This window comes from Oryzias latipes, chromosome 15 (genome assembly GCF_053564925.1).
Source record: "Oryzias latipes strain Hd-rR chromosome 15, Olatipes_Hd-rR_3.1".
In the NCBI taxonomy this organism is placed as follows: Eukaryota; Metazoa; Chordata; class Actinopteri; order Beloniformes; family Adrianichthyidae; genus Oryzias; species Oryzias latipes.
In genome coordinates this window covers 23,627,692-23,653,459 of record NC_136251.1, presented here as the reverse complement: position 1 = coordinate 23,653,459, position 25,768 = coordinate 23,627,692, and the positions used below count along the sequence as shown (strand labels likewise).

Sequence of the window (25,768 nt, the reverse complement as noted above, 5' to 3'; positions counted from 1 at the left end):
AGAGCTAAGCCTACAACTCAGCTACTGAGGTTGTTTTGACAGGTGAGGTTGACGCGCATCTGTTTGCTCCAGTCATTAAATGTCCACTCCCATTTTGTATGGCGATATTGACATTTATTTGCTGTCGTTTTACATACATACTTGCGTGTGACATTGACCAGCCTGCGTTCTTACGCTCGTGCGGTACTGCGGTCAAAACTCTTTGCCCTTCCGGGCCAAAACACCTGACAAACACTGTGACGTCTTCCCTTACATACAGAATCTGCCTACTGGCAGTAAGGTGAACTACAATCACATTCATGGCTCCTACAATGGACACAATGTAAGATCTTTGAGAGTCTGGAAAAGCGCAGATAAATCAAATCCATTATTATTATTTTTATTATGAGGAGATCCAGAAACACAATGGTGCATATTCTGCAAATGAGGAGAAATATGTACACCTATGACCCTATAATTAAGAGGAAAAAAAGGCTTGAATGCAGAAAGTATTGAGCAATAAAATAGACAAAAAGGGTTTCAGTTCATAAACCATTTAATTGACATAAATATTTATTAGGAATCTTTGCAGTAGACATGATTAGACTGCATTTCAGATGTAAATAGCTCCTGACAATAATGAGACTTACAAGAAATATAATTTGTCACATGTAAAAATTTGCATTATTTAGGATACAATACGTACAAAAAATTCTTTTTTTAAGGAAAGAGGAAAAGTTTTGCAATTTAAACACTGTAGAAAAGTGCTGCTTTGTAAAAGGTTTAGTGACAGATGAGCACAAAGTATTGTTGAAACACAAAATAAAAGTTTTATTCTTGCTTTTAGGCAAACTTTTCAGTTCCAGAAAAGTTAAACATCTACCCGTTTCATGCACCTTTCTTCTTCCAAAATAAACTGGGATTTCAAGGACTTCAAGTCTGTTTAGTTAAAGTGTTTAAAGTGTTTTATTTTGCACCTCAAAGTTGAAACATGTGCAGCTCTCAAAAGGCATTTTGGCCAAACATTGCAGCATAATTTCACACATCACAAAGGATATATGCACACAAATCAGGGCCTTTTTTTGGAGGGGGGCAGGTAAAGTAATATATTTTTTAAAAGACAACAAAATGAGTGTAAATATTTAATCCATCCAATAGGTGAGAAATGTGATGTTGAAGCTCTGAGAAAAGGAGGATTAATGTTATCATCCAAAGTATTTAACATATCTGAACACTATTTATTTAGACTTATGGTTATACCGGAATGAATCTAATTGTTTTGGTGTCACCCTTGAACAAAGCAGAACTAAAAGATGACCAAAAACAAACAAACAAACAAACAAACTTTGCTTAATAAGGATAAGAGCACACTTCTTCTTCTGGGATAACACAAAGCACAACTAACAGAAGAATACAGTTTGATTTTGTCTGCAGAGAAAAATCACACACTTTTCAGAAAAGCTTTTAAAGTGTCAAAGATCGATCATAAATAGCAAATCAATAAATACATCTAACAGAAATTAATTTGGAATTACTGCTTTTTGCACAGTGCCCACGGGAAAAGGTTTCAACAAAATAATGCAACTTCATCTCATGTTTGCTTGATATTGATAGAAACTGCACGTTTACTCAAAGTCTCCACCTGTTACAAAAGGTCGGTGAGGACACTTCAAATCTTAGAGACCTAACAAGAGAGACCTACTATGTATATGAAAAGTCTTCAAAGCTGACATGAATCTGACAGGGAGGTCTAAACTAATAACCACAAGCATGGCAATCGCCACCCAACCACTGAAATGCTGCTATACCTGCTGCTACTTTCTTCGGCACGTTGCATCGGCGTTTCAAGTCAAGCGGTCTGACTCAGCCACTTTTGTAGCTGCTGTCGCCGGTGCGCTTCACGCGAGCAGTGATCATCTCCTTCGACACACTCTTGCAGTCTGTGGCCAAACCCAAGAAACACATGAGGTCTATGAAGGCAGTGGTGAGGTTGAGCTTGCAGCCGAACTCGCTTGTGGCGTAGTCAAAGGGAAACGTGTGATGGTAGTTGTGAAAGCCTTCGCCTGGAAAACAGGATAAAAGATTTTTAAAATGCTTTTTTCCTTCACATAAATAACGTTTGAATACAGCTGAGACAAAGTTAATGAAATAAAAAACTAAATGCTTTGAACTGATCTCAGGAATGTTGCAAACTCATGCTGGTAACATGTGACTAACAACATGATTTAATAAAGTGGCTAACTGTCTTGGACGAAAAAGAGAAAAAGATCCAAAAAGGCTGACCATCGAATAATTCAATTCACATGGTACCATAATCTAATTTACAAATATCTGACCCCATTTGGAACATCACTGCTTCCATTTTTGACTTAGTTCAAAAGCTTTCCACTGTCCTCTGTACAATGGGACTGGATTCGCCTTTGAGGACAGCAATAAATCTGGCAGGTAAAAAAAATGTTGATTTGATTGATTCTATTCCAGTTAATTAATTCATTTCAAACCAGTTCAAATATACATTTAATTTTTGACTAAATAACACTTAAATGATCCCATTGAAGTAAACTGCAGAACTCAGGTTGGACTGATCTGTCAGCAGTGCCAGCTGCAATGATAATGTTCAAAACAATATTACCCTGAACAATAATCTAATTCAAAGTTGGCTGCTTGCGGCCCTGTAACCCATTTTCCCTTCACTGCTGTGTAAATTATGACAACAGAAGTGCATGTTTGCCCAGAGAGCATTTGTCACTCTGAAACAGCTGTTAATCCACAGATTCTACAATCCGTATCCGATCAATAAGTTCACACCAATGCAGCACAGTTGCAACGCTCCACTATCTGTTATACACAACAATGTCGGCGTAAAGACCCACTCCAATAAAAACCGTGTTTTAACATGTTTTTGTGGCATTTTTGGGATGACAGAGGACATATAAATATTAAATTAAGATTAAAACTGCATTTCTGAGAATTTTTCTTTAATCAAATCATTGGGAAACAAGAGCAGACAAAATTCTCCCCCATTCTGATGCACCCACTTATAGACAAATGGATCCATGTGCGTCTGTGATGTCCTCGTCTGAGACGGAGTCCGGCTCTAAACTGAATAGCTCTAACATTGTTCTCCATTTTTGTTAGACCATGTCATGTAAGGTTGGGGTTGTGAGTGGCTTTAAGATAGCGGGAGCGTCTAAACAGATGGATGACGGGAAATGGGGGCAGACCTACTCCACACTCTGCAGAAACTATGTCCTAGAAAACAAACGGCAAAGGATTTTTATGATTTTTGCTAAAAATAACATAATCATAATTAATTGGGATGCTTTGGAAATAGATCAAAGGATGATCAGAGTGGGACTTTAACTATGGAATCATTAAATTTGCTTATGCACTACATTAATTTCACAAATGCAGCACCATACGCACAAAGTTCAGCTGTGCAGCTGCATTCTATATATTTCCCATAGCGGGAGGCTTTTTTTTTTTTTACTGGAATAAGTCATTTCCTTTTTTTGGCTATGGTGAAAGCCTAACACTGAACACACATGTACCTTTTCTGAAAATTCAATCGATAGTGACTTTTTGAGAAAAAGAAATAAAAGAAACATTTGTTTTAAATGTACAATCTGGGAATACAAATCCACCGGTTTGATTGGAAATTCTAAATTTTTAGGCTACATAAGCACCCAAATTATGAAGCCAAATTATTGTGGGCGAAATTAAAGAAAAACTTAACAAAGACAACTTTTAAGTGCCTTAACCACAATTCAACTGTCAGAAAACTCCCATTGCTGCCTGTGAGGTCTTGGTCAGACTAATCCTACACTTGTGTTATTCATTTTCCAAGAACCAGACTCTAATATACTCTCTAGGATTTTTTTTTTAAAAGGCAATACAGACAACTGACATCAAGTTCAGTGACTAGAAAGACGCAGTTCATATCAATCAAGGAAACGTGCAGTCTGCTTAAATTGAACAACCTGTTGTATTCAGAATCAGTGCAACGTTCCCAACAGTGAAGCCAGACATTGCAAATGCATGGAAAAATGCATTGCTGGAAAAAAATGAGGAGATTTGAAAACAATTGGGAACTTTCTTATTAGAAATGCCGACCAACTGTACATTTAAACTGTCACAGCGAGGACAAAACAAACATTAGCCACTGGATTAGAGAACTGTCCACCCCACACCTGCCACATTAGACCCAACAGTACACGAGTTATACAACAGATGCGTTAAGTTCATTTAAATGCTTTCCGAAACAGAAAAATGATCATTTGTCAAGCATTAGGACTAAAAGTGAATGTCAAACATGGATCCTTACCAATAGCACTGAGAGCAACAAAGATGTTTTCCCTGGGGTTAATGGTCTTGTCGTACGGCCGGTTGCCCCACATGTGTGCTGCGCTGTTGACCAGCCAGGTGGCGTTGAGAACCAAGGCGTACCTCAGGAGCCCAGGGACAAAGTACCCCACAACCAAGGATTCTCCCCAGAAATACCAAGGCACCAACATGGGAACGAGGAAGCAAAGCAAGACCACAGAGAGCTTGTAGTGCCTGAAAGAGACAAACTGCATCTTACACAGAGCCCCCTTTTATAGAGCTGCGTAAAACAAAATTGATATGACCATAGTCTCAATGATAACAAAGAACAGCTATAACCTGACTTTTACTCATTTCTAAATGTATAAAGTGAATTACAAAGGAGTTGAGAGCTCAAAGTGCCATTTATCCAAACCCTGTGGAAGGCTGCCATCTTGTTTCAATACTGTGTAGGAATTGTTTTAAAAAGCACTGTGTGGTGGCAAAGTCAAGGCTATTTTAAGCCTGATAGTCGTTATCTAGCAAGATGGCATGTAAACAATATGATAAGACATGAAACTAAAAGTCTTAGGAAAACTCTTTTTTTTTTCTTCTAGCAGCAGTTTGCAAATAAACTCCGATTTGAAACATTGGGACATTCATTTCTAAGATATATCCAGCCTTGTCTTCTAATAAATACAATAAAACGGATTAAACGAATGACATTCTCTTACTGTCTCTGGAACATCACCACGCTGTCTGCCTTCAGGTCTGAAAGCTCCAGTTTCTTTCCCTTCTCGATGACATCAGGATGCTTCCGGACCAGGAGCCACCCAATGTGGGAGAAGAAGAACCCCCGCGTGGCATTATGGGGGTCTGCATCGGTTTCAGAGTACTTATGATGGACACGGTGGTCCCTCGCCCACTCAAAAATGTCATTCTGAATGGATGAAAAGAATCCCACGAGCATCAATAAATATGCAGAAGACAGAGAAACATGTGGTAAAACCAGATGTGTAAAAATACATGTAAAACTGTAACAATGACAAATATTTTGCAATAAATTATTTAATATTTTTAGCCGAGTTATAAAAAATACTATGAGCATAAATAACAACGTTTTTCCAATTTATTTTCTTAGCATTGCTTTATCACAAACTGTGATAAATTAACTCAGCAGGTGTAACTCAACCAGGTTACAGCTGCATTTTTTGTCCTTTTACCTGAAACGCCATGGAGTTGGAAAGAGCCAGGAAGACTCTGAGGGGAAAAGAAGCCTTGTAGGTTTTATGGCTCCATAATCTGTGAGCACCAGCGGTCACACCTAGAGCACTGAGGAAATAGCACACACCACCTGGAAGCAAGGTAAGTAGAAGAGTGAGGCACCTTCTAGAAAACTTTCCTTCCCATATTTACACCCCACAGGGACACAGAGTTCTGTTTATAATACTTTGATGTTTTTGTTCCGAGGCGAGCCGTCTGTGCACCAAGCTGGGACAGTGGGGGAACGACAAACCAGGCCCCCACACCTCTGTTGTTCTAGACTGCTGAATGTCTTTCTATGTGAAGGCCAGACTGTCCACGATCTGAGACCCAGAAACTTCTGACTGGCAAAGAGCATTCTCTTGTGGTGCCATGCAGCACACAATGGGGTGTCTATGGACGTGGCGATTGTGCTTTGTTTCCACAGTGGAATATTATGCAACTCAACATTGCAGAGAGAAGGAAAATGATGCGGTGCCAAAGTCAAGACAAAGTTCAGATTGTTTGGGAATATGGGTCACGCATCAACTGTCTACATAGGTCAGGTGGAAACTTTAATAATTGAACAAACTTTATGACTACTGAAACTTAAGTACTTTTCTATGTGTGGTATAGTTCAATAAGCCCACAATGTCTACAAGTCATGAGTTTTAACTTTTCAACAACAAAAAAATGTAAATTTAAGTCTATAAGACTTAAACATAAAGCAATGACATCATGCTAAAAAGGCCTTGCATAAGAAAAAGGAAAAACACATTTGGCTCCACAGTTACTAAACTTTTACGATAGCATGAGGCAGAGAATTCAAGGTTGGGACAAGAAGATTAACAAAGACAAAATATCAAAGTCTGGTCCAAAGTAATCTTGATCTTTAACAATAAAAGAAAAAAAACTGCAAATCAGACGTTTAAGATCCAAGGTAATCCAACAACTGGAACGGCTTATAGCTCTTCTATCAAGAGGAAATTTCCACACTCTTCCTTGTTGCAACACGCAGATGATAAACCCACAAATATGCATGACTGGATACCATCACTGCGATAATATTATTCCACTACCAAATCCAATGACTGGTTTTAGTAGGAGCGAACGCACCCAAGCCCTTTTTAAGAATCTTAAAATTACCATAAAATATGCTAAACATACATAAATTTTTTAAAAACTAAAAAGTTAGAGATGTTATCTGGCAGACAAGTCTTTGAAAAGTTACAGCCTCACCTTTAAAACATTATTCCACTACTATTTTTAAGAAGAGAAAACGTTAAATAAAGAATCAGTTTGACAGAAGTGACGAGGCTTCAAAAACATCAGAGCATTTAAGGATAACGTCAGGACAAAAATCACGCTCGGTTTTGAATGATTACAATCTGGCTTGTGATATTTTGTCTGGGTCCCTCTGACATGGCCATGAAACCATCACTACAGCTGCTTTAGACGACAACCGGAAAGCTTTTTCTTAGAAGTAGTTGAAAGTTCGAGTGGGTGAAAAGCAGCAGTTGCATAACAAAACTGCATCAAAACTACATTGACTCTGCACGACACTGGAAGTGCACTATTGTGGAAACCTGTTGATGCTTTAGCTGCAGTTTATGAAGACTAATGCCTCTTAGTGAGCAGAATGTCTGGTCATCAACTGGCTTATGCATCAACACCATCATGAATGGAAGAATATGGATGGATAGATGGATGGATGGATGGATGGATGGATGGATGGATGGATGGATGGATGGATGGATGGATGGATGGATGGATGGATGGATGGATGGATGGATGGATGGATGGATGGATGGATGGATGGATGGATGGATGGATGGATGGATGGATGGATGGATGACCATAGTAAATATATAAATATTCTCTGCTCATGCTCACATTCACTTCTTTTTTGTGATATTAACAGAAATTCACAGATCAGTATAAAAATGATGCATATGCATCTCAATTGTTTCACAAAACGTGCAATAACTGGAATCCAAATTCTGCAAAATGGTAACAGTAGAACATTTTACGTTTTTTTAAACAGTGTATATAAAGCAAGTTTAAAATCAGAGTTTCATTGACAATTTATGGAGCTTTTTATGTAAGCAAAAAGGGAACCATGTCCTTAAAAAGCAGCAATGGTATAAACGGCTATTCAACCTTTTGCAAAACATTCAGAAATGTCAGAATCTGTTGAGTTAAACTGGATTCAGCTTGAGAATAAACAGGTTTGGGCTTAATGTGATAATGAAGATGTCGGACGGTTACAAACTAAGTGAAAAAAGAATCAAACTAGAAGCTTGGGACCCAACTAAATTTGCATTATTTTGATGATGATAACACACATGTGCAAGTAACACATAACGTGGCAATATAGAGCGTGCAGTTTAAAAAAAAAAAAGCAAAATTACTGGAATCACTAGATACTTAGTAGAATATTTTAAATGAATTTTTCATGGAGAACTGATTACATTAGGAAATTCTTGGATGGCATCATATTAGGATACCACATTACACATAATCTCAAAATCTAAGCCTATTCCTAAACAAAATCTGCTCAATTGTCAGTCTATATTTAAATATAACAGCAATGACTAACTAAAATACCTTAATTTTGTTCCCTTTATATAAGCTCTGCTTGCTTTGCTCAGGCTGATCTGCCTTGTGTCAGTCAATTAGCACACTAAACATGCATGTCTGCATCCTATCAGAGCATTAAACCCTTTTTTACATTATAGCAAGCAGTTTAAATATCCCGAAAATGTTTACTGCATATTTTTTTAGCTGTGTAAGGAAATCAGAAAGTGTTTTTATTTCTCCTTTCTCACACATTTTACAGATCTCTTGTCCAGTTCATCTGAGGTGCTCGGCTCCAGCTGCTGCCATTAAAGGCAACACAACTACCTATTAAGTTCAGAGGTGTTGTTCATTTGGCACAGTGATGATTTTAAAGGATTTTTCTGTTTGCTCCATTTGTTTTGACTAAGAGCACTAAAATGCAACTTTGTAAAAATCTTTGGCAAACTTGAACATGTGATCAAATATTTAAATTGGAAGTAATATTGACAAAATGCATTTATAGCAAGACATTTTAATCACACCAGTCAATTAAAAGCAATAAGCATAAAAGTCATTGTCAGAAAAATAATATACTATTTAAAAAATAAATAGTTTGTTTTTAAATTCAACTCTTTGCCTAACTTGTGCAATAAAATAGTCACTCATTGAAAATAAACTTACCTTAAATGAGGTAAAACGCATCATAAACCGTTTAAAAACAGAGATTGCACAATGAAAATTAGGCCAGAGTGACTCATTCTCCATGATACCTGCAGGCATGTCCCCACAGTTAGCAATGATTGCTCAGCATCAGCACATTTCATGTTTTATTACATAAACACAGTGTTTTCCAAACAATAATACTTACTCCATGCAAGTGTTAAAGGCGATGCGGAAGGGACGAGAACCAGTCCATAAAGTGCACCAAGATGCAAAAGACACATCAGGATGATGTTTCTCCACACAAACACCATAGGCGGCTTCCCCTTTTTCTGTATATACGTGCTGTCAAAAACATCATCCGCAGTCGAGGATTCGGCCATGGCATCTCCGTTTTGTTGTTTACCGGCGTGCTGATCCGTGGTCTGTGCTTCGGTCATATTTCTGTATGAGCAGCGGTGCAGGGGGGAAAAAAGAGTTGTTGTTTAGTTTGATGCGCGCAGCCTGATGCAGTGACGCAGGAAGGTACGGTGGCTGCCAGCGGTCATGCCCGCTCCAGCAGCGCCCACAGCGGATATAGGCAGCTGGCATGACACTCTTTTCGAGGCGTATTCCAAAGGGCGGACGCAGCCTATCGTTGTGCTCCTATGACATGTTTTCATTAAGGAATGTCTCATCATTCGTTGAGCTGAATAAAAAACATTCTCCAGCTGTCCATTTGCGATGACACGCCGTTGCTGTTAGCAACTCAGTCTCCCCATTCCTACAACACTTGTTGTGTCTGCAGTCGCAGCAGTACAACAACTTATATAATTTTTATTTCTTCCAAATTTTAACATTTCATTTACTTAAACAACATTACGCTACTGGATTTTTGGCTTTCACTAGACAGATAGATCATGCTTGTAGTAGGTCTTACCCTTTGCAAAAAGTAGTCTATTTAGGTGTACTACAACCTAGTCTATACTAAAAGTGAGGCAGTGAGCTTGAAGTTTACTTGTCTTATACTATCTATATATTGTAAACTTAAAATGTTCCAATTTAGTCTGAAGACATGTTTAGTTAGCCCTTTTGCCATAGTACATATACATGGTCTGCAGTATACTTAGTCTTTCCTAAAAGTGGGGCAGTATACTTATGTTTACTTTTAGTATACTTTCTATATATTGTAAACTTAAAATGTTCCAATTTAATCTGAAGAAGTATTCAGTTAGTATGTTGTTAACCTTTTGGTTTATCCCTTCAGGGGTCACCACAGTGAATCACTGATTTGCATAGGCAGTATTGCCAGAGGTTTGTTTTTTTTATCTGAGGTGGGGACTGGCACAAGGGAACCCAGACTTGGGCCCTTGTGGCTACATAGTTGGGCAATAGTGGAAAAGGTTTTGCCCAAGGAACCCCACTGGATGAGGCTCATGGCTCAGCATTTAATTTGCCAGTTTTAAATTTAACCAACTAAGCTATCCAGCCGCAATAAGTAATACAGTTACATGTAAATGGTCTGCAGTATACTCATACTTCTACGCACGTATACTTGATAAAATAAATTTCAAGTGCACTACTTTTTGGTAAGGAGTAAGCCTTAGAAAAAAGCTGTCTATTAAGGTGTACTACAGTTACAGCTAGCCATCAGTTCCTTTTAGGTCCTTTTTTTGAACACATTTTTCTCTACAGCACAATTCACACAGATGTTTAAGACATGAGAAACAGAAAATCACTTAAAGCACATTCAAATTTATGGCTAAAAAATAAATGCAAAATAAGAAGTGAAGATGAAACACTTTTAGTAAGTTTGGTTTAAAGAATAGTTTTGAACCTGCATTTGTAGATTGTCAGAGAACCTTGCCTAACATCACCAGGACACAGTTCCAGATCTCTGCACAAAGCTAAAACACTGCCCTCTGTGACTCAGAGCACCAGCAGCAGGCCTGTCCCAGAGCTTCTCGGAGTCTGAGGTAGTTTACATGGGAGCAATACATCAGAGATGTATTTAGAAGCCAAAGGATGAAGAGACTTGTACACAAGTAAAGTTGCCTTAAAGAATATTCTCAGGAGGTCAGTTCAACTACCTAAAGATAGGGCAGATATGATAGTACTTTCTGGTTTTAGTTGCAAAGTTCTGGATGTTTAGTGCGACCAGTAAGCAGATGTTACATCAGTCGAAGCTGCTGGAGATGAACGCATAAAAAAGTCCCTCAGAATCTGGTTTACAGCATACCTTTGATCCTTGCAATGATGTGGAATTGCTGATGACACTATAAATTGTTTGACTTTTATAGTTCAACTTTGGGTCTGTGATTACGCCTAGATTTCTAATCTGACCTGGAAGTTTTAAAGAGTCCTCAGATGTGTGTCTAATATAACAAAAATGAATAACTAATATAAAAGTTGTTTTGCAGCACCATACTGTCTAACTTGAGTAGATTTATCCTGAGGAAGCGCTTGTAAGTCAGCTATTTTCATTTTAAAATGTGGAAGTATTTGTACCATTTTGTTATAGAAAGGCAAGATAATAAAACATTTTAAAACTAATTTTAGATAGATGCTTAAGGCTAATTATTGGCAAATGCAAATGTAAAGATTTTGTCCACATGTTTCAGCTTTGACAACCATTATCAACACATCACTATTGTTGGAATGTGAAGAGATTTTAAAATCTCAGAAAATAACCCTTGCTGTATATTTTTAAATAATAATAATACATTTATTTTACTAGGCGCCTTTTTTAGAACTCAAGGTCGCCAAACAGGGATAATAGCACGCATTTAAAAGATGTTAAGTGAAAAGTTTAAATAGACAGATGTGCTGCAGTCAGGAAGATGGTAGTGTGAGAAGAGGAGTTTTGAGGCTGGAGATGCCCTGCTCCCTATGGTGACAAGATGACAAGGAGGCCAGTGGGGATATCAAATCGAGGGGAAGACAAAGACCTGAGGGAGTGGCGACTTGAAGGAGGTCCGAGAGATATATGGGAGCGAGGTCATGAATGGCTTTGTAGGTTAGAAGGAGGATTTTATAGGTGATCCGTAATTGGTAGCCAGTCAAGCTGCTTGAGCACGTTTGTAATGTGATGGAAGGAGGGGCACTGAGTGACGATGTAGGCGGCAAAGTTTGAACCAGTTGAAGTTTGCCTAGAGTTTTTTGTGGGAGTCCGAACAGAAGTGAGTTACAATAATCCAGGTGAGATGTGACGAGGCTGTGAACCAGTACAGCAGTGGAGTGAGGGCTGAGGGAAGGCCGAAGACGGCGGATGATCCGGAGGTGGAGCAGTCCCAGGGACGTTGTTAACAAGAGGTGAGGGAAAGAGTGCTGTCCAAGATAAAACCCAGGCTCTTAGCTAATGGGGGGGGGGGGGTGAGGGAGTTGTCAAAAAGGATGGCAAAATTATTAATTTTGCTAAGAGTGGACTTGGTGCCTTCAAGTAGAAGTTCTGTTTTATTCCTGTGTAGTTTGAGGAAATTAGAAGTGAAACAAGATTTTGTTGAAAGAAGGCAACCGGTAAGATAGGCAGGTTTGAGGGTAGAGCGTGGTTTGGAGGAAATGTATAGCTGGGTGTCATCTACATAGCAGTGAAAATGTATTGATGTTGATGAAAGATATGGCCAAGCAGAAGAAGGTAGAAGATAAACAGTAGGGGTCTCAGGACAGAGTCCTGGGGCACACCTATGGTTATGGCAACTGTAAGGGAAGTAAATTACTTTAGTTGAATAGTCTGAGTATGGCCAGAAGGATAGGAACGAAACCAGTTGAGAGGAGTGTCTGTGAGGCTGATGGTTGAGAGTCTGTCCAGGAGGATGGGGTGAGAAATGGTGTCCAAGGCTGAGCTCAGATCCAGCAGGAGGAAGGAGAGTGAGCCAGAGTCATCTGCCAGGAGGAGGTCATTGGTGACTTTGAGGAGAGCCGTTTTCAGTACTGTGAAGTGGGCGGAAGCCAGACTGAAAGTTTCCATTTAGATTATTGCTGGAAAGATGTGAATAAACTTGAGCGGCAACAACTTTCGAGAGGATTTTGGAAATTAAGTAAATTTCTGAGATCAGTGGGATCGGAACCAGGTTTTTTTTTTAGACTAGGGGTGACAGATGCAGCTTTAAGGGCAGGGGGGACTGTTCCAGTCTGGAGGGAAGCCTGGATGATGTTGGTGATAAGAGAGGAGAGTGAAGGGAGAGTAGTCTTGACAAGGGGGTAGGAAATGGGTCCAGTTGGCATGTTGTGGTTTTAGATTGTTTGGATGAGTTTGGAGATTTGACTAAATGATGGTAAAGATCAAATACTTAAAGTGAACAGTGTGGAAGTGTTGGAACTAAGGGGGGTGGGTTAGAACCAGGGATAGTTATGAGCTGCTGGTGGATGAGCTCTATTTTGGAAGTGAAAAAGGTTGTGAGGGTGTTGCAAAAATCTGAGGTGAAGTGAATTTGGAGGTTCTTTTATCTTAGAGAGTATAGAGAAGAGGACCTTGGAGTTTCCTTCACTTGAGTTCATTAAGCTGGAGAAATACGTAGATTTGGTATTGGAAATTGAGTTCCCATGTGACACAGAGTGTCTTTTATTTAAAAGGGAAGTCATGTGAACCTCTGCCAAAAGTTAGAAACTATTTACTGTTTTGACAAAAGGCTTTTTTTCTATTTATTTATGCCAAAAAACAATGGTTGATTTATCACAGTAGTAAAATAATAAAAATACAATACAGTCTTATTTTCTAAAGTAATACTAAATAAAGTAATACCTTGTGGCTCCTGCTGGGTTTTAGTAAGTAATAAATCGACCCGAATGGCCTTTGTAGTGTTGAAGATTGCAGACCCCTGTGCAAGACAAAAGAAGATACATTTGTAGTTTCAATCAAATAAATAGCTTAGTTCAAATGTCTTTAAAAAATGCTGAGAAGACCATCACGGAAAGCCTTATCATTGAAAAGACTAGAAAAACAGAAATTTGTTTTTCATTAGAGATAGAGAGATGAAGATATTCTTTATGGATCCCACGTTGGGGAAATTCAATTGCTACAGGAGTTCAGTGCAAAATAGGGGGAAAAAAAGAAGAAAACAACAGGAATGTGCAAAAAGAATGAAAGGGTGTTTAAAAATGTACAAAAATGCAAAAGTAATGACATTTAACAACAAGAAGAATATACACCTATATACACTTAACATAAAATATGTTATACGTAAAATAAAATAGAGTGAAAGACAGAATATTCGGATGGGCCATGGATGCATGATAACTGGTTTGTACATGCATATTTAAACTGTGGCATTGTACAATCTAACAGCTGTGTTGGTATGAATGACCTGTGGAACCATTCCTTCTGACATGGATGGGGTAACAGTCTGCAACTGAAGGAGCTGCCCAGCGCCTCCACTGTCTGATGAAGTGGGTGAGAGGTGTTGACCATGATGGATGTTAGCTTGGCCAACATCCTCCTTTCACCCACTTCCTCCACAGAGTCCAGTGGACAGCCCAGGACAGAACTGGCCCTCCTGACCAGCTTGTTGAGTCTCTTTCTGTCCCAGTCTGTGCTGCCTGCTCCCCAACAGACCAAGGCGTAGTGGATAGCAGAGGCTACTAGAGAGTCATAAAATGTCCTTAAGAGAGGCCTACACACTCCAAAGGACCTCAGTCTCCTCAGAAGGTTGAGGCGACTTTGGCCCTTCTTATACAGGGCATCGGTATGGTATATTAGTCAATCCAATATCTTTTAGCATGTAGAAATTTTACATTTAACATCAGTTTTCTTCTTCCTCTTTTTTTTTTCCTATCTCCACTTTTTATTTTTACATTTCAGATAATGAATTGTGTGATAACTTGAGTAGTTTATTTCACCAAATTACCTTTATAACCCTAATAAAGTACCGTAATTAAATAGGTAACAACTTTTTACATAATACAAAAGGTATTTATTATCACATTTCTGTATTATTTATAATCACAAAATACTAAACTACCTTTACTTGAGAACAATTTTTTATTTTTTTAATACTTATTTTTAATAGCATGTAATTCAGGGACCTTTACATCTAGACATTGAAAATGACCATTATTGTTACTAAAATAATATTTTAAATGATAACTTTGGAAATATTTTTTTCATACCCTACTTTAGTGAAAAAAACAAAAAGTGCATTTTAAACTTTAAAAAAATATGTTACCCCAAAAAATGAAAAGGTGACCATATTTCAAAAGATTGTTCTCAACAGCTTGCTGGATAAGATAATACAGTTGAGTTCATAATTTTTGTACAATAAGGATAAAAAAATGAACTCTACATTTTTTTAAGTCACATTTTTTCACAAATAAACATAAAGGCACCAAAAGTAAAGCACTATCTTGACCAGCATTTTTACCAACAGCTTTAAAAATAATAATAATAATAATAATAATCTCTTGAGATCTTCATCTTTTACACTCACCTCTGGTGCCACGGGCTGCTTGAGACAACAGATGTTGCCAGGACGTTGATCTCCCGTTGTCTGCCACGAAAGCTTAGCTTCTTCCAAAACAAATAGATGCCACCAAACTTAAATATCTTGCTGACTGTTTACTTAACTGCGGTTTGCCCCCACCAGACACATAAAGCACAGTCCAATCTTCAAATCAACATTTATATCTGACTCCTAAAATAGATCAAACATTGCAAAAGGGAGGGAGTCACCTCATCTGACACGCCACACCACAATGACACAGCAGGGGCAAATGAAGGATAGACACCCCCATCTCCAGTTTCACACATCTCAAAGATCAAAGATTTGTCTATTTGTTAATCTCTCTGGATAATAAAAGGTGTTTCATATTCCTGAAAAAAAAGCTTGAAATGAATTTCTGCGCCTTTTTTTCACAACACCTGGCTGGATACTAGGAGAATAAATAAATTACCTCGGGCTGCGTTAAATTATATCCATGTTACCTACAGAAATAAGGACCAAACTAGTTTTTTTTCTTTTTTGCTTGAAAAAAAATACAAATCCCTGTTGTTGTTCACCTTTCGGGATATCCCTTCAGGGGTCCCCACAGTGAATCAGCTTTTCACTGATTCGCACAGGTTGTTTGGTAGAGACCTTTACTCTACATGCCCTTCCGGACACAACTCTATCTTTTATCCAGGCAGAAGGACCCGCACCAGGGGGACCCAGACTTGGGCCCCCTTCAGGCTGTATAGGCAGAACCGCCAAGGGACTTAATCAGAGATGTCCAGACTTTTTGCAACAAGGGCCAAATATGGTGAGGTGGAAATGTGTGAGGCCCAACCAGTCTTTTAACCGTTTTAGTAGCATTACATTCGGTTTGAGAAGGTTGCGTCAGGAAGGGCATCCGGCGTAAAACATTGCGAAATTTACCATGCGACTCGTTCGCTGTGGCGACCCCTGATGGGAGAAGCCGAAAGTGGAAGAAGACATTCAAATTTAAATGAACTATTTGATGAACATGTTACTTTTTATTTCTTCTTTTAGAGCAAATATATCTAAATGTTTTTACCATAATCCCTGTGATATTGTCAAGTTTTCACACCATTCATTCCCAGATAGCTTGTCGTAGAAAGCATGTCACATCTGGTAGTGCCTCTTAATGATGAATGTGAAAATGTGGTTTGACAAACTACAATGAAGAACTATACGAACAGTTTGTACTAAGTGCTGGGGGCCCGCATATGGATTTGATAAAAGGAACCAGCTGGTCGGTGGAAGTTTGAACACTGGCCGCATTTGGCCCACGGGCCGGACTTTGGACATGCCTGGTCTAAATACAATACAGTTATATTTTTTTATTTGCTTTTATAGGGGTTCAAATTGAAATTCATGTTGTCAAAAAAAATTGTAATTTCCAAGAAGTCCTAAAACACTTAAAAACCGACCTTAATAAGAAGAGGAAGTGTTTAAGTCTGATCTGTAAGATATTGTATAAGATGCAGTGTTAGTGTTATTTCAAAAAGTTTAAGTGGAAGTAAAATGTTGTATAACAGTATCCAGGAGGAAGTGGTGTCAATTGAAAAGTCAGCACCAAATATGGTAAAACTGTGTCTAAGACAGAAAAGTTATGAAACATAAAAGAAATGACTGATTTTGTATTGTAAGTGAAAACAAAAACTAAATCTTCATTTGCATTTAAAGCTGCATGGAACTCCGGCACCATAGAAATGCTAACATCGTTTCTTTTTATTTCTCTACATTTCTATTGACCCTCATGTATTTTGAACATTAGCATCAAACAGCAGCCAATTTTGAAGCCAAGGCCATCAAGTTTCAACATATGAGCTCATGAAATCTTTGCTTACTTATCATCCCCAGTACACTTTAAACACTTGTGACATTATGACCTTTAGTAAACCTGAATTCAGGTGATGAAAAATACAGTCATTATGAAACAAAACAGATTAAAGTCTTTCTGTGTATTAAAGAGCATAGGAATATGCTATAGCACCACCTACTGGTCAAATGAGGATACTACAGACATCAGGAATGGATGCAATTTAAATATTTTTATTTTAAAACCTTCATTTAAAACATGTATCTTTACATTTGTATTATTTGTTAAACAGAACCCGGTCTAATATCAAAATAGCTTTCAAGTATTCAAAAAGGTGTATGTAAATTGTAATCTGAGAGTCTTAATTTTTTATAATAATAATAATTGATACTTTATATATCCCACAATGGGAAATTCTTCTCCGCATTTGACCCATCCCCTGGGGGATGCGGTGAGCTGCAGCTGAACCGCGCTTGGGAGGCAGTAGCGTTAAGGGTTTTGCCCAAGGACCCCCCACTGGGTGATGTTAATTGCTCACCATTGATATGGTAATCTCCCCCAGTACCATTGTACTCCGGGAATCGAACCCTGGATCCCTGCGTGGCAGCCAGGTTTGGTTTCAAAAATAATTCGGCCCCGAATAATTCGAATGCGCCAAAATCCAGCTTCCTTCTGTCGTTTGGTGGATGTTTGAAAGTTTCAACCCATCTCATGCTGCTCTGCTAGCGTTCGAAAAGCAGCACTAGTTCACAGTGAGGAGTGTGTGGGAACATGTCCACAGGAATAGCCAGTATTGGGGAAAATGCCTCTCCTGTGAGTTTTTTCTGTGGATCAGGAGGGCAACAAAGTTCCCTGAAGTTCCTCATGGCTTCCCCATCGGGTTTACAGGAGACGTAGACCAGTCTGCGGATGTTAGGCTGGTTTCGGAGAGCTCTGACCACTCTGTAGTGAAGGCCAGCTCGAGCTGGGTTCACCACGGCTGTAAGGCCTCCACCTGTGCAGCTTAAGTCCACTATGAGACCAGGAAGCACCGCCTCTGCTTTCCCAGAAATAAACTTGCAGTTCAGCACATTATTAAGAGCGGCATTATGAACAGCGTCTTCCACCGCCTGCTCTATGAGTTCTATTCCGATGACTTTCTCCACCCGTGGGGATGTAGTGATACCAATGGCACCAGTCCCACAGCACACATCAAGAAGAGTGTCAGTAGGTTTTCCTTGTTTCTCTCCTTTCTCAGTGTTTGCGGAAATGAGGTCCCTCAATGTGCCATAAAGAACCTCAGCAGCTCCCTGGTTCACCTGGAAAAAGGCATCTGGAGAAATGCGGAACTTGAAACCCAGAACCTGCAAACCACAATCAGAAAGAAAAACGTTAAATAAACATGTCTACACACAAAACTTAACTTCAAACACTCGTCATTTTTTCCTTCATAATTTTGTCTTTTAGAAGAGAATTCAGCATTGTTTTTGCACTCTGAGATATTAGACTAAACTGGAAACTAATGGATTTTTTCTAAGTGGCTAAAATGTAACAAAAGTTGCTGTTGTGTTAAAATGTAAACAATTCATTAAATGTACTTGTGCAGTGATCCATCTTATCATTGCATTACCTTTTTGTCTCCAAGCTAAACAAAACCCAAGATTAGATAACAAATATCTCATTTCAGTTGTCCTTGTCTTATAAAGGAAGGAAGATTAAATGTCTCAAACACATCTTCAAGGCAACACAACAATGACTTTTTTTGCCTTTGTTCTATACTGTAGAATGAACTCGTATCCTGTTGGTTGTTTTGTACATAAAAAACTGAATCATTGATTAAGCTTTACTAATATTTCAACGAAAAAACACTTCCCCCTATTTTTACATTAACTTCTACACAGTTATTGTTGCTTTCACATAGAGGTGAGTAGTATTCGATTACTTTTACTCAGTCAAATTGACACGATTAACTTTGAATGAAAATGTTTGTAATAAAAAGCTAGCAAATTTTCTCAGCAATAATAGGTTATACTTTTCTCCTTTTTTTGCGTGCAGCATCTGCAGAGGCAACTTTCCTGAAGAGCCTATGGGTTCAGTTGGTTTATGACCGGCTTCTTTCTTCTGTCAAATGTGCCATTTCGTGGTCTTTCAAGTTTACTTCTTTTTGCGAAAACAGTGGGAGAAAATAATTAGTTTACTTTGAATGATTTGATGGACCTGATTAACAAAGGGGAAAAAAAAAAAACGTGAATAAGCTCTCCTCTCCTCCTTAATCTCAAGTGCAGGTGACTGGGTGATTATCAAACCTTTCACCCCGGTGTCACTAATGACCAAATTCAAAAGGTGAAATATACAAAACTACTAAGTAAATATAAAAAAATGCAAAGAATATACATTTTGGCTTCTACAGCATCTGTACCATGTCTTCTGAACACCTGGCAGGACCTTATTGTAATCAAAACAATTATAAAAAAAAATATAGGATTTTTTTTATTTTATATCTTATTTATATAAGTGAATGATTTACAATAAATTGTGTTCATTTTAGTGTTTTTGCTTGAACTTTTGTGTTGATCCTTCAGATAATGTTAGCTGTGAATAAATAAAAACAAATTTAATGTTTTTTGACAATGAATGGTATATGTTTGAATGATGTTTGCAGTTTACCGTCTCGTATATGTGAGGCTGGCCATAAAGGAGCTGGTACGGCGATTTCTCATGGGTGCAGCGAGTCATGGAGCTCTCTTGGAAGAATAGCGAGTCCAGCTGACAGACTGATCCAGGACCGCGCATAAAGTAATCCACCAGGTCGGTCTGATGAACAGCCACTTCCTCTGGAGTGAGCGTTTGAGGGTGAAAATAAACAATAGCCATGGTGTGTCCCGTAGCATTTGTCCTAACCGTCACCTCTCTCCAGTGACCTCCAGAGTGGAACAGCAAACAGGGGTCAAGTGGGGACTGGCGGATGAAGTCCTGGTAGCATCTGGCAACAAGTTTGTGCTTCTCTGGCATGTTCAGAAGGTGATCTCCATTTACACATACTATGTTTCCCTGTTTTCCAGTGCCCAAATAAAATCCAACAGTCTTTGTATTTCCATCTGCTCCTCTGTTGACAGAAAAAGTCGACTTATTGCGGTAGCCATCTCTTACTGGGGATGGCAGAATGGGCAGGAGAGGAAAGGTGAGTTTATTTTTAACAGGTGATGAGGACTTGGGGTCACCTGAAAGATGTCCCACAAGCTGAGACAGGGTCGTTTCCTGGTGCTTTTGCTTCAGCTCAAGCTGCTCATCATAACTCAGCCTCCACAGAGGAGTGACCGCATCAGCCAGCCTTTCCTCCCAGGACAGATTGTCGGACCAGAGATGATTCTTCTGACTTTTTCTCCTCCGTTTCGTTGCTGGTGTTTTATCCTGCTTATCTACAGTAGTGGCTTTTGTAGAAAACTGAAAATATGGCTTCGTTAAAGCAAACGTGATGCTTATTTTGACAGATTTGACTAACCTGAAGCCCGGAAGACCCATTTTAGTTAAGAAGTCTGTCGGTGCTGCTGGTGATTCTGCTCTAACTCACGAGTAAACGACAAGTATTCGTAGATGATGTCCAATTTACGAGACAACTCATTTGGTACCACGTCATCACCACGCGACTTAGGGCAGGTAAACATTTCCGCTGTGTCGCCATGGATTCAAACAAGGACGAAGCAGAGCGATGCATTAAAATAGCCCTAAATTCGATCACCAGCAACCAGCCGGACAGAGCCAGGAAGTTTTTGGAAAAGGCGCAGCGTCTTTTCCCCACAGATCAAGCCAGAAGTAAGCTGAAAAGCCGCCTGTTGGGTCAGATTGGCTTTCAGATAAACTGGGCCGTCGCTGTCAGCCGAATTAGCTAACACACGACAGCATAAATCTCATTGCTGTCTTACTCCAGTCGTAGATGCAGTTGTACATGTCACTACTTGTATTTCTATCTATTATTCGTTTTCCCCTTCAGACTGCTAGTGTGTTGGTGCTGACATACGTGTCTGTAGCGAGCGTGCTAGCAGCTAGCTAACATCATAGCGGATTACTATCATTCGTAAAGCATGGGGACCATACATAATGTGGAACCGCTTATTTTTTCATAGACTTATTGGAGTCCTTGGCCCAGAATGGAAAGCCTCCAGATGAAAATGGTGGTCCTCTGAACGGAGAAGAACCCAGTCTGAGGCACCGCAATCGCAGAGACGAAGCTAAAGTGTCACAGGGGCCCGCAGACTCCTCTAAGTCTTACACGGCGGAGCAGCTGGAGGCTGTCAAAAAGTCAGTGCACTATAATCTGTTCTTCACTTCCGGATAGAGTCTTATTGCAGCTATAACTGTTGAGTTTTAACGCATGCTTGTATATATTTTTATTTATGATCAGAATAAAATAATTGAGTATGGTTTAACATAACATCTAAAAAATTGACAATTACAAAATTGATGTATTTCAAACAATCAAAAACTACTAAAGAAAAATAAGAGATATCTATACATAGATATATCAAACTTAAAATGATTTGTCATGATTTGATTGGAATAAAAGTAAAAGGTACCCATATAATTACATCTACAGAAATGATGCCTTTATTTTGAATCTTAATCCTAAATGTAAGGAGTTTTACCAATACAAGCAATACATGACTTCACAGTTAATGGAATCCATTAATTGTGAAATTAGTCAAAAACTGTTTAATTGTTTGAAAAGGAGTGGAATGAAGTGAACGTAAGTAATGTAATTTTAGTGTTTGAATCTGGCAAACCAACAGCTTCAAACTCGTAAATGTATAAGTGCCAATCAGTTAGTAATTTTTTTATTTATTTAATTAAATTAAAATGTACCTATATTAATGTAAAATATCATATTTTTACTGCCCTTCATGTCAAAAACACCTCCTGATTTAAAGCTCCTAGAAAAAATATCTGCACCTTCCTGTCAGTGAGCACAGGTCATTATAGTTTACACAAATGGAAGCTAAAACTGTGGGTCTGATGTTTTTATTGTTTATTCTAAACTTATTTTAGGTTGTAGTAAATTTTGAAGTTTTGTTAAATTACATAAAGATCACTGAAAAGAAATTAGCAGTTTGTGAGCTGGTTTATTATCTGTTATAAAGATGCATTAATCCTTTTTTTTTACCTTAGTTAGAATGGAAAATATAAAAAATGCATTTATTCGAATCAAGTCATTCATCTAATGTTGACCACAGGTGATGAAACGTATTTAGGATAATGTCACATAATTAATACTTTGGATTCTGTTTTGTTGTTTTGTTTCTTCCCTTTGTTTTTACCCAACATTTATGAACATCTATGGTTTCTTTTTGCATGACAGGATTAAAAGCTGTAAAGATTATTACCAAATTCTCGGAGTGGAAAAAACTGCCTCTGAGGAGGACCTTAAAAAGTCTTACAGAAAGCTGGCTTTAAAATTTCACCCCGATAAAAACCATGCACCTGGAGCCACTGAAGCATTTAAAGGTACCACCGCCACTTTTATCTGATGGATATGAAACCTCCGGTTTGCTAAGTGCACATTTGTATTTGTCTTTCAGCCATCGGCAATGCTTACGCAGTTCTGAGTAACCCCGACAAACGAAGGCAGTACGATCAGTATGGAGAGGAGAGAACACACCCAAACAGGCAAAGACATCACCACGATTTTGAAGCAGACATCTCTCCCGAGGACCTCTTTAACATGTTTTTTGGTGGAGGATTTCCATCAAGTAAGTTTTTTTCTTTTCAAAATGTGTTGAGGCCTGGAAATCATTTATTGGAGGGGGTTTGGGGCAAAGGTTCAAGTCTTTTGAATATTTTTCGAGCCATCAAGTTACTTTTTTACCACAAGCAGATCAGTTGGTCTCTGGTTTTGCAGCACGTTTCTCTTTTGTGAACAGCAAAAAAAAGATTTATAAAGCTTTAGTGCAAGTTTACTTTCAAAATGTTTTTTGATTTCCTATATCAGTCAAAATAAATGTATTGATCTGACTGGACAGGAACTCTGTTATTGTTTACAACGAATGTTCTAGTTTCATGGAACAGAATCACTTGGTCCATTTCTACGATGATCCTAACTGGCCGTATTCATTTTTTATAATGAAAGCTTGGAAATGTGATCTTGTTTCTGTCATATTCTCATCAAATGGATATAAATAGGTTTTTGATGTTGTTTTACCCAATAGTCATAAATCTCCTCTTTGGCTGGATCTGTGATAAGCAGTGACATTAAATAAAATCTGCAGTGTCCTCAAATTGTTCTTCCATGTAGCTAATAAACTCCACTCCAGGTTCTTTTGAAGATTTGACATTACATATCCATATACATTTGTCTTCCTTCTAGGTAATGTACATGTTTACAGAAATGGCAGAATGCACTTTGCACACCATAACAGGCAAGAGAGGCGAGAGCAACATAGAGATGTAAGAAGACCCTTTGCTTTGTTTATTTCAGACCTTTGAACGGTGTGATGTCTGACTCCTGACCGACGTATACTGTTTTTGTTTCTGCACAGGGAGGTCTGGCTCTATTTGTCCAGATTTTACCCATCTTGATTCTCATCGTTGTTTCTGCTCTCAGCCAGTTGATGATCACACAGCCTCCATACAGCCTTAGCCATCGCCCGTAAGTTTGTCCTTTTTTGTTGTTGTTTTGTTCAAGTTTCTTCCTCTGTCGGCTGTGCTCAGGTGTTGTTTCCTCCTTTCCAGGTCAGCAGGACATATACACAAAAGGCATACATCTAACCTGAAGGTGCCTTTTTATGTGGGGGAACGTTTTAATGAAGAATACTCTGGTACTCTGAAGAATGTTGAGAAAAGTGTAGAAGAAGACTACATCTCTAATCTAAGAAACAACTGCTGGAAGGAGAAGCAGCAGAGTGAGTTCACCAAATTCACAAGCTCAAATAATAATTACTGTTATTGCTTTGCAGCCGAGCTTTAACTACATTTTGTAAGACTTTTTTTTTTTTTTTAATTATGGCACTCGTTTAAAAAAAAATGCAGAAATAAAACGCTTTTTTCTGAAGTCATATCAAAAGATTGTATGATAATCAATGACAACAGTTAGTTGGTATGACGGTCCACAGCCTGCCTCTTCTGAAATACTTTTTCTGGCTCTTATTTTGAAAATATGGGGACTTTAAATAAACAGCATTTTCACTATTAATATAACCATCTTCTAAAATGTATAACTGAATTAATGGTATTATTGGGTTTATTCTCTTTAATTTATCCATTAATACTAACTGTCCATAGTCTTTGGGATGACTTGATTGGCATTTACAACCCTTCATTCTCTGGTTGAATAAAAAAGAAGAAAGAAACATTTTCTTGTTTACAAGTTGATCAACAAAAGCTTTAACCTTTTGCCCCAAAAATCAGCTTATTGATGTTGTATCAAATTATTTTTCCTATAATGAATCTATTAATTTTTTGTATAATTTTAAAGTGGTTTCACTCGAGTATTTAACAGCCTTTAAATACAGAAACTGAGCTGGTTTCCCCCTCTTTTTTCCATGTTAAAATGTACAGATGACATATTTGTCCTAAAAAACAAACAGTCTTTCCTAAAATTGTTCCGATTTTCCTTTTTAGAATTGGTTGCTTTTATTCTGGTATGCATTTCTTTGAATTTTTCTGCACTAAGCCAGGTTTATGTCAACGACTGAAAGCTGTAGACCGTGCAATAGAAGATGTTTTATGACCAAACAGTTTGATTGTGTGTTTACTGTTCCAGAGGAAGGTTTGCTGTACCGTGCTCGCTACTTTGGAGATTCTGAACTGTACCAAAGAGCGCAGAGAATGGGAACCCCTAGTTGTTCCAGGCTATCTGAGATTCAAGTCATACTGGATGGATAGAAACCTCTTGTACGCAAATGGGTACGTTTCCACAGAATTACCTTATTATAGTTTTAACATATTTAGATGGAAAAACTAAAATATTGTGTATATTTCCCCCCCCCAGACTTGTCACTACTTGAATCAATGAGAAGACATCATAAATTAGAGCGTCATTGTGCAACAGCAGACCAGAGAATCTAATAAAATGCCTTCCAGGCAGCTGCCTCATCAGGGAACCCATCTGTAATGCGATGTAGGCGGGACTTCCTGTAGGACTGTGACAAGTTTTCAACCGGCATGGTCTTTCTTTTTCTAGTGTCCAGACAATGGTTGAGTCCACAGGGCGACACGGTGGACACTACAAGACCCCTTTTGTCTGTTTGGACTCCTAAAAAGTTGCAAAGATTAGCTTTCTTGGTCCTGATTTTTACTTTTTTTTTGTTTTGTTTTGTTTCTTGTTAGAGAAACCTCAAGGCCTTCTCATAGATCAGAGGTGGGCACTGAGGGCCGCATTCCTGCATGTTTTCCAGCATACCCTGCTCTGGCGAGTTCTAATTGGCTGGACACACCTTAACCAGGTAATCAGCCATGAGTAGGGCAAGATTATTGGCTGGACACACCTGAATCAGGTAATCAGCCATGAGTAGGGCTGACTATCTGGAAATCATGCAGACACACCGGCCCTCGAGGCTTGGAATTGCCCACCCCTGTCATAGATGGACAGTCTGAGCCATTAAAAAAAGTGTGTAATTTTTATAGTTCAATGTAAATACTCCACTTTACTTTTAACAATGCAGGGGTTATTAGTCATTTACTATACCATTTTTGTGAATTTTCTTGTAGTTTGTTTGAGCATAATTATTGAAAGTTGTTGCACAAATAAAGTAAAACCATATTTATTGATTAACCTGCTGAAATGAGATGTTCCTTTGAATAAAAACTTCCCAATGATTGACAT

At 38.4% G+C, this 25,768-nt stretch overlaps 3 protein-coding genes across 4 annotated transcripts; 1 reads left to right on the top strand and 2 right to left on the bottom strand.

The window, feature by feature from the left end:
- Nucleotides 1-517: 517 nt before the first annotated feature.
- scdb (stearoyl-CoA desaturase b) lies at nt 518-15,305 on the bottom strand. 2 transcript variants are annotated; one of them, XM_011484429.3, is made up of 7 exons: nt 15,144-15,305; nt 13,463-13,538; nt 8,951-9,186; nt 5,505-5,635; nt 5,016-5,221; nt 4,304-4,536; nt 518-2,042 (listed from the first exon to the last, which is right to left on the bottom strand). In XM_011484429.3, exons 3-7 carry the CDS (start codon nt 9,180-9,182, stop codon nt 1,843-1,845), a joined length of 1,002 nt encoding a protein of 333 aa, XP_011482731.1. In that variant the 5' UTR covers nt 9,183-9,186; nt 13,463-13,538; nt 15,144-15,305; the 3' UTR covers nt 518-1,842. The 2 variants fall into 2 exon arrangements, with proteins under 2 accessions (XP_011482731.1, XP_078787988.1); XM_078931862.1 differs by lacking the exon at nt 13,463-13,538 and having other exon boundaries at nt 15,144-15,231.
- A 1,882-nt stretch (nt 15,306-17,187) lies between these two features.
- On the bottom strand, nt 17,188-20,591 carry trmt2b (tRNA methyltransferase 2B). The gene is made up of 2 exons (XM_004077114.5): nt 19,621-20,591; nt 17,188-18,317 (listed from the first exon to the last, which is right to left on the bottom strand). Exons 1-2 carry the CDS (start codon nt 20,473-20,475, stop codon nt 17,697-17,699), a joined length of 1,476 nt encoding a protein of 491 aa, XP_004077162.1. The 5' UTR covers nt 20,476-20,591; the 3' UTR covers nt 17,188-17,696.
- dnajb12a (DnaJ heat shock protein family (Hsp40) member B12a) lies at nt 20,579-25,765 on the top strand. Its single transcript, XM_020709557.3, has 9 exons — nt 20,579-20,766; nt 21,078-21,252; nt 22,307-22,452; nt 22,527-22,697; nt 23,312-23,391; nt 23,484-23,593; nt 23,677-23,846; nt 24,707-24,849; nt 24,935-25,765. The coding sequence occupies exons 1-8, from the start codon at nt 20,634-20,636 to the stop codon at nt 24,826-24,828; spliced, it is 1,107 nt and encodes a 368-aa protein (XP_020565216.1). The 5' UTR covers nt 20,579-20,633; the 3' UTR covers nt 24,829-24,849; nt 24,935-25,765.
- The last annotated feature ends 3 nt before the right edge of the window (nt 25,766-25,768 follow it).

Excerpts from the sequence above, each read along its gene's own strand:
- scdb (XM_011484429.3), bottom strand. The coding sequence starts at position 9,182 with ATGACCGAAGCACAGACCACGGATCAGCACGCCGGTAAACAACAAAAC. Across the intron at positions 4,537-5,015 it reads GTGGTGATGTTCCAGAGACA|GCACTACAAGCTCTCTGTGG; the intron begins GTAAGAGAATGT and ends TGTCTCTTTCAG. Across the intron at positions 2,043-4,303 it reads TGTTGCTCTCAGTGCTATTG|GCGAAGGCTTTCACAACTAC; the intron begins GTAAGGATCCAT and ends CCTGTTTTCCAG.
- trmt2b (XM_004077114.5), bottom strand. The coding sequence starts at position 20,475 with ATGGGTCTTCCGGGCTTCAGGTTAGTCAAATCTGTCAAAATAAGCATC. Across the intron at positions 18,318-19,620 it reads AGCCTCACATATACGAGACG|GTTCTGGGTTTCAAGTTCCG; the intron begins GTAAACTGCAAA and ends TGTGGTTTGCAG.
- dnajb12a (XM_020709557.3), top strand. The coding sequence starts at position 20,634 with ATGGATTCAAACAAGGACGAAGCAGAGCGATGCATTAAAATAGCCCTA. Across the intron at positions 21,253-22,306 it reads CAGCTGGAGGCTGTCAAAAA|GATTAAAAGCTGTAAAGATT; the intron begins GTCAGTGCACTA and ends TTTGCATGACAG. Across the intron at positions 23,392-23,483 it reads GGCGAGAGCAACATAGAGAT|GGAGGTCTGGCTCTATTTGT; the intron begins GTAAGAAGACCC and ends GTTTCTGCACAG.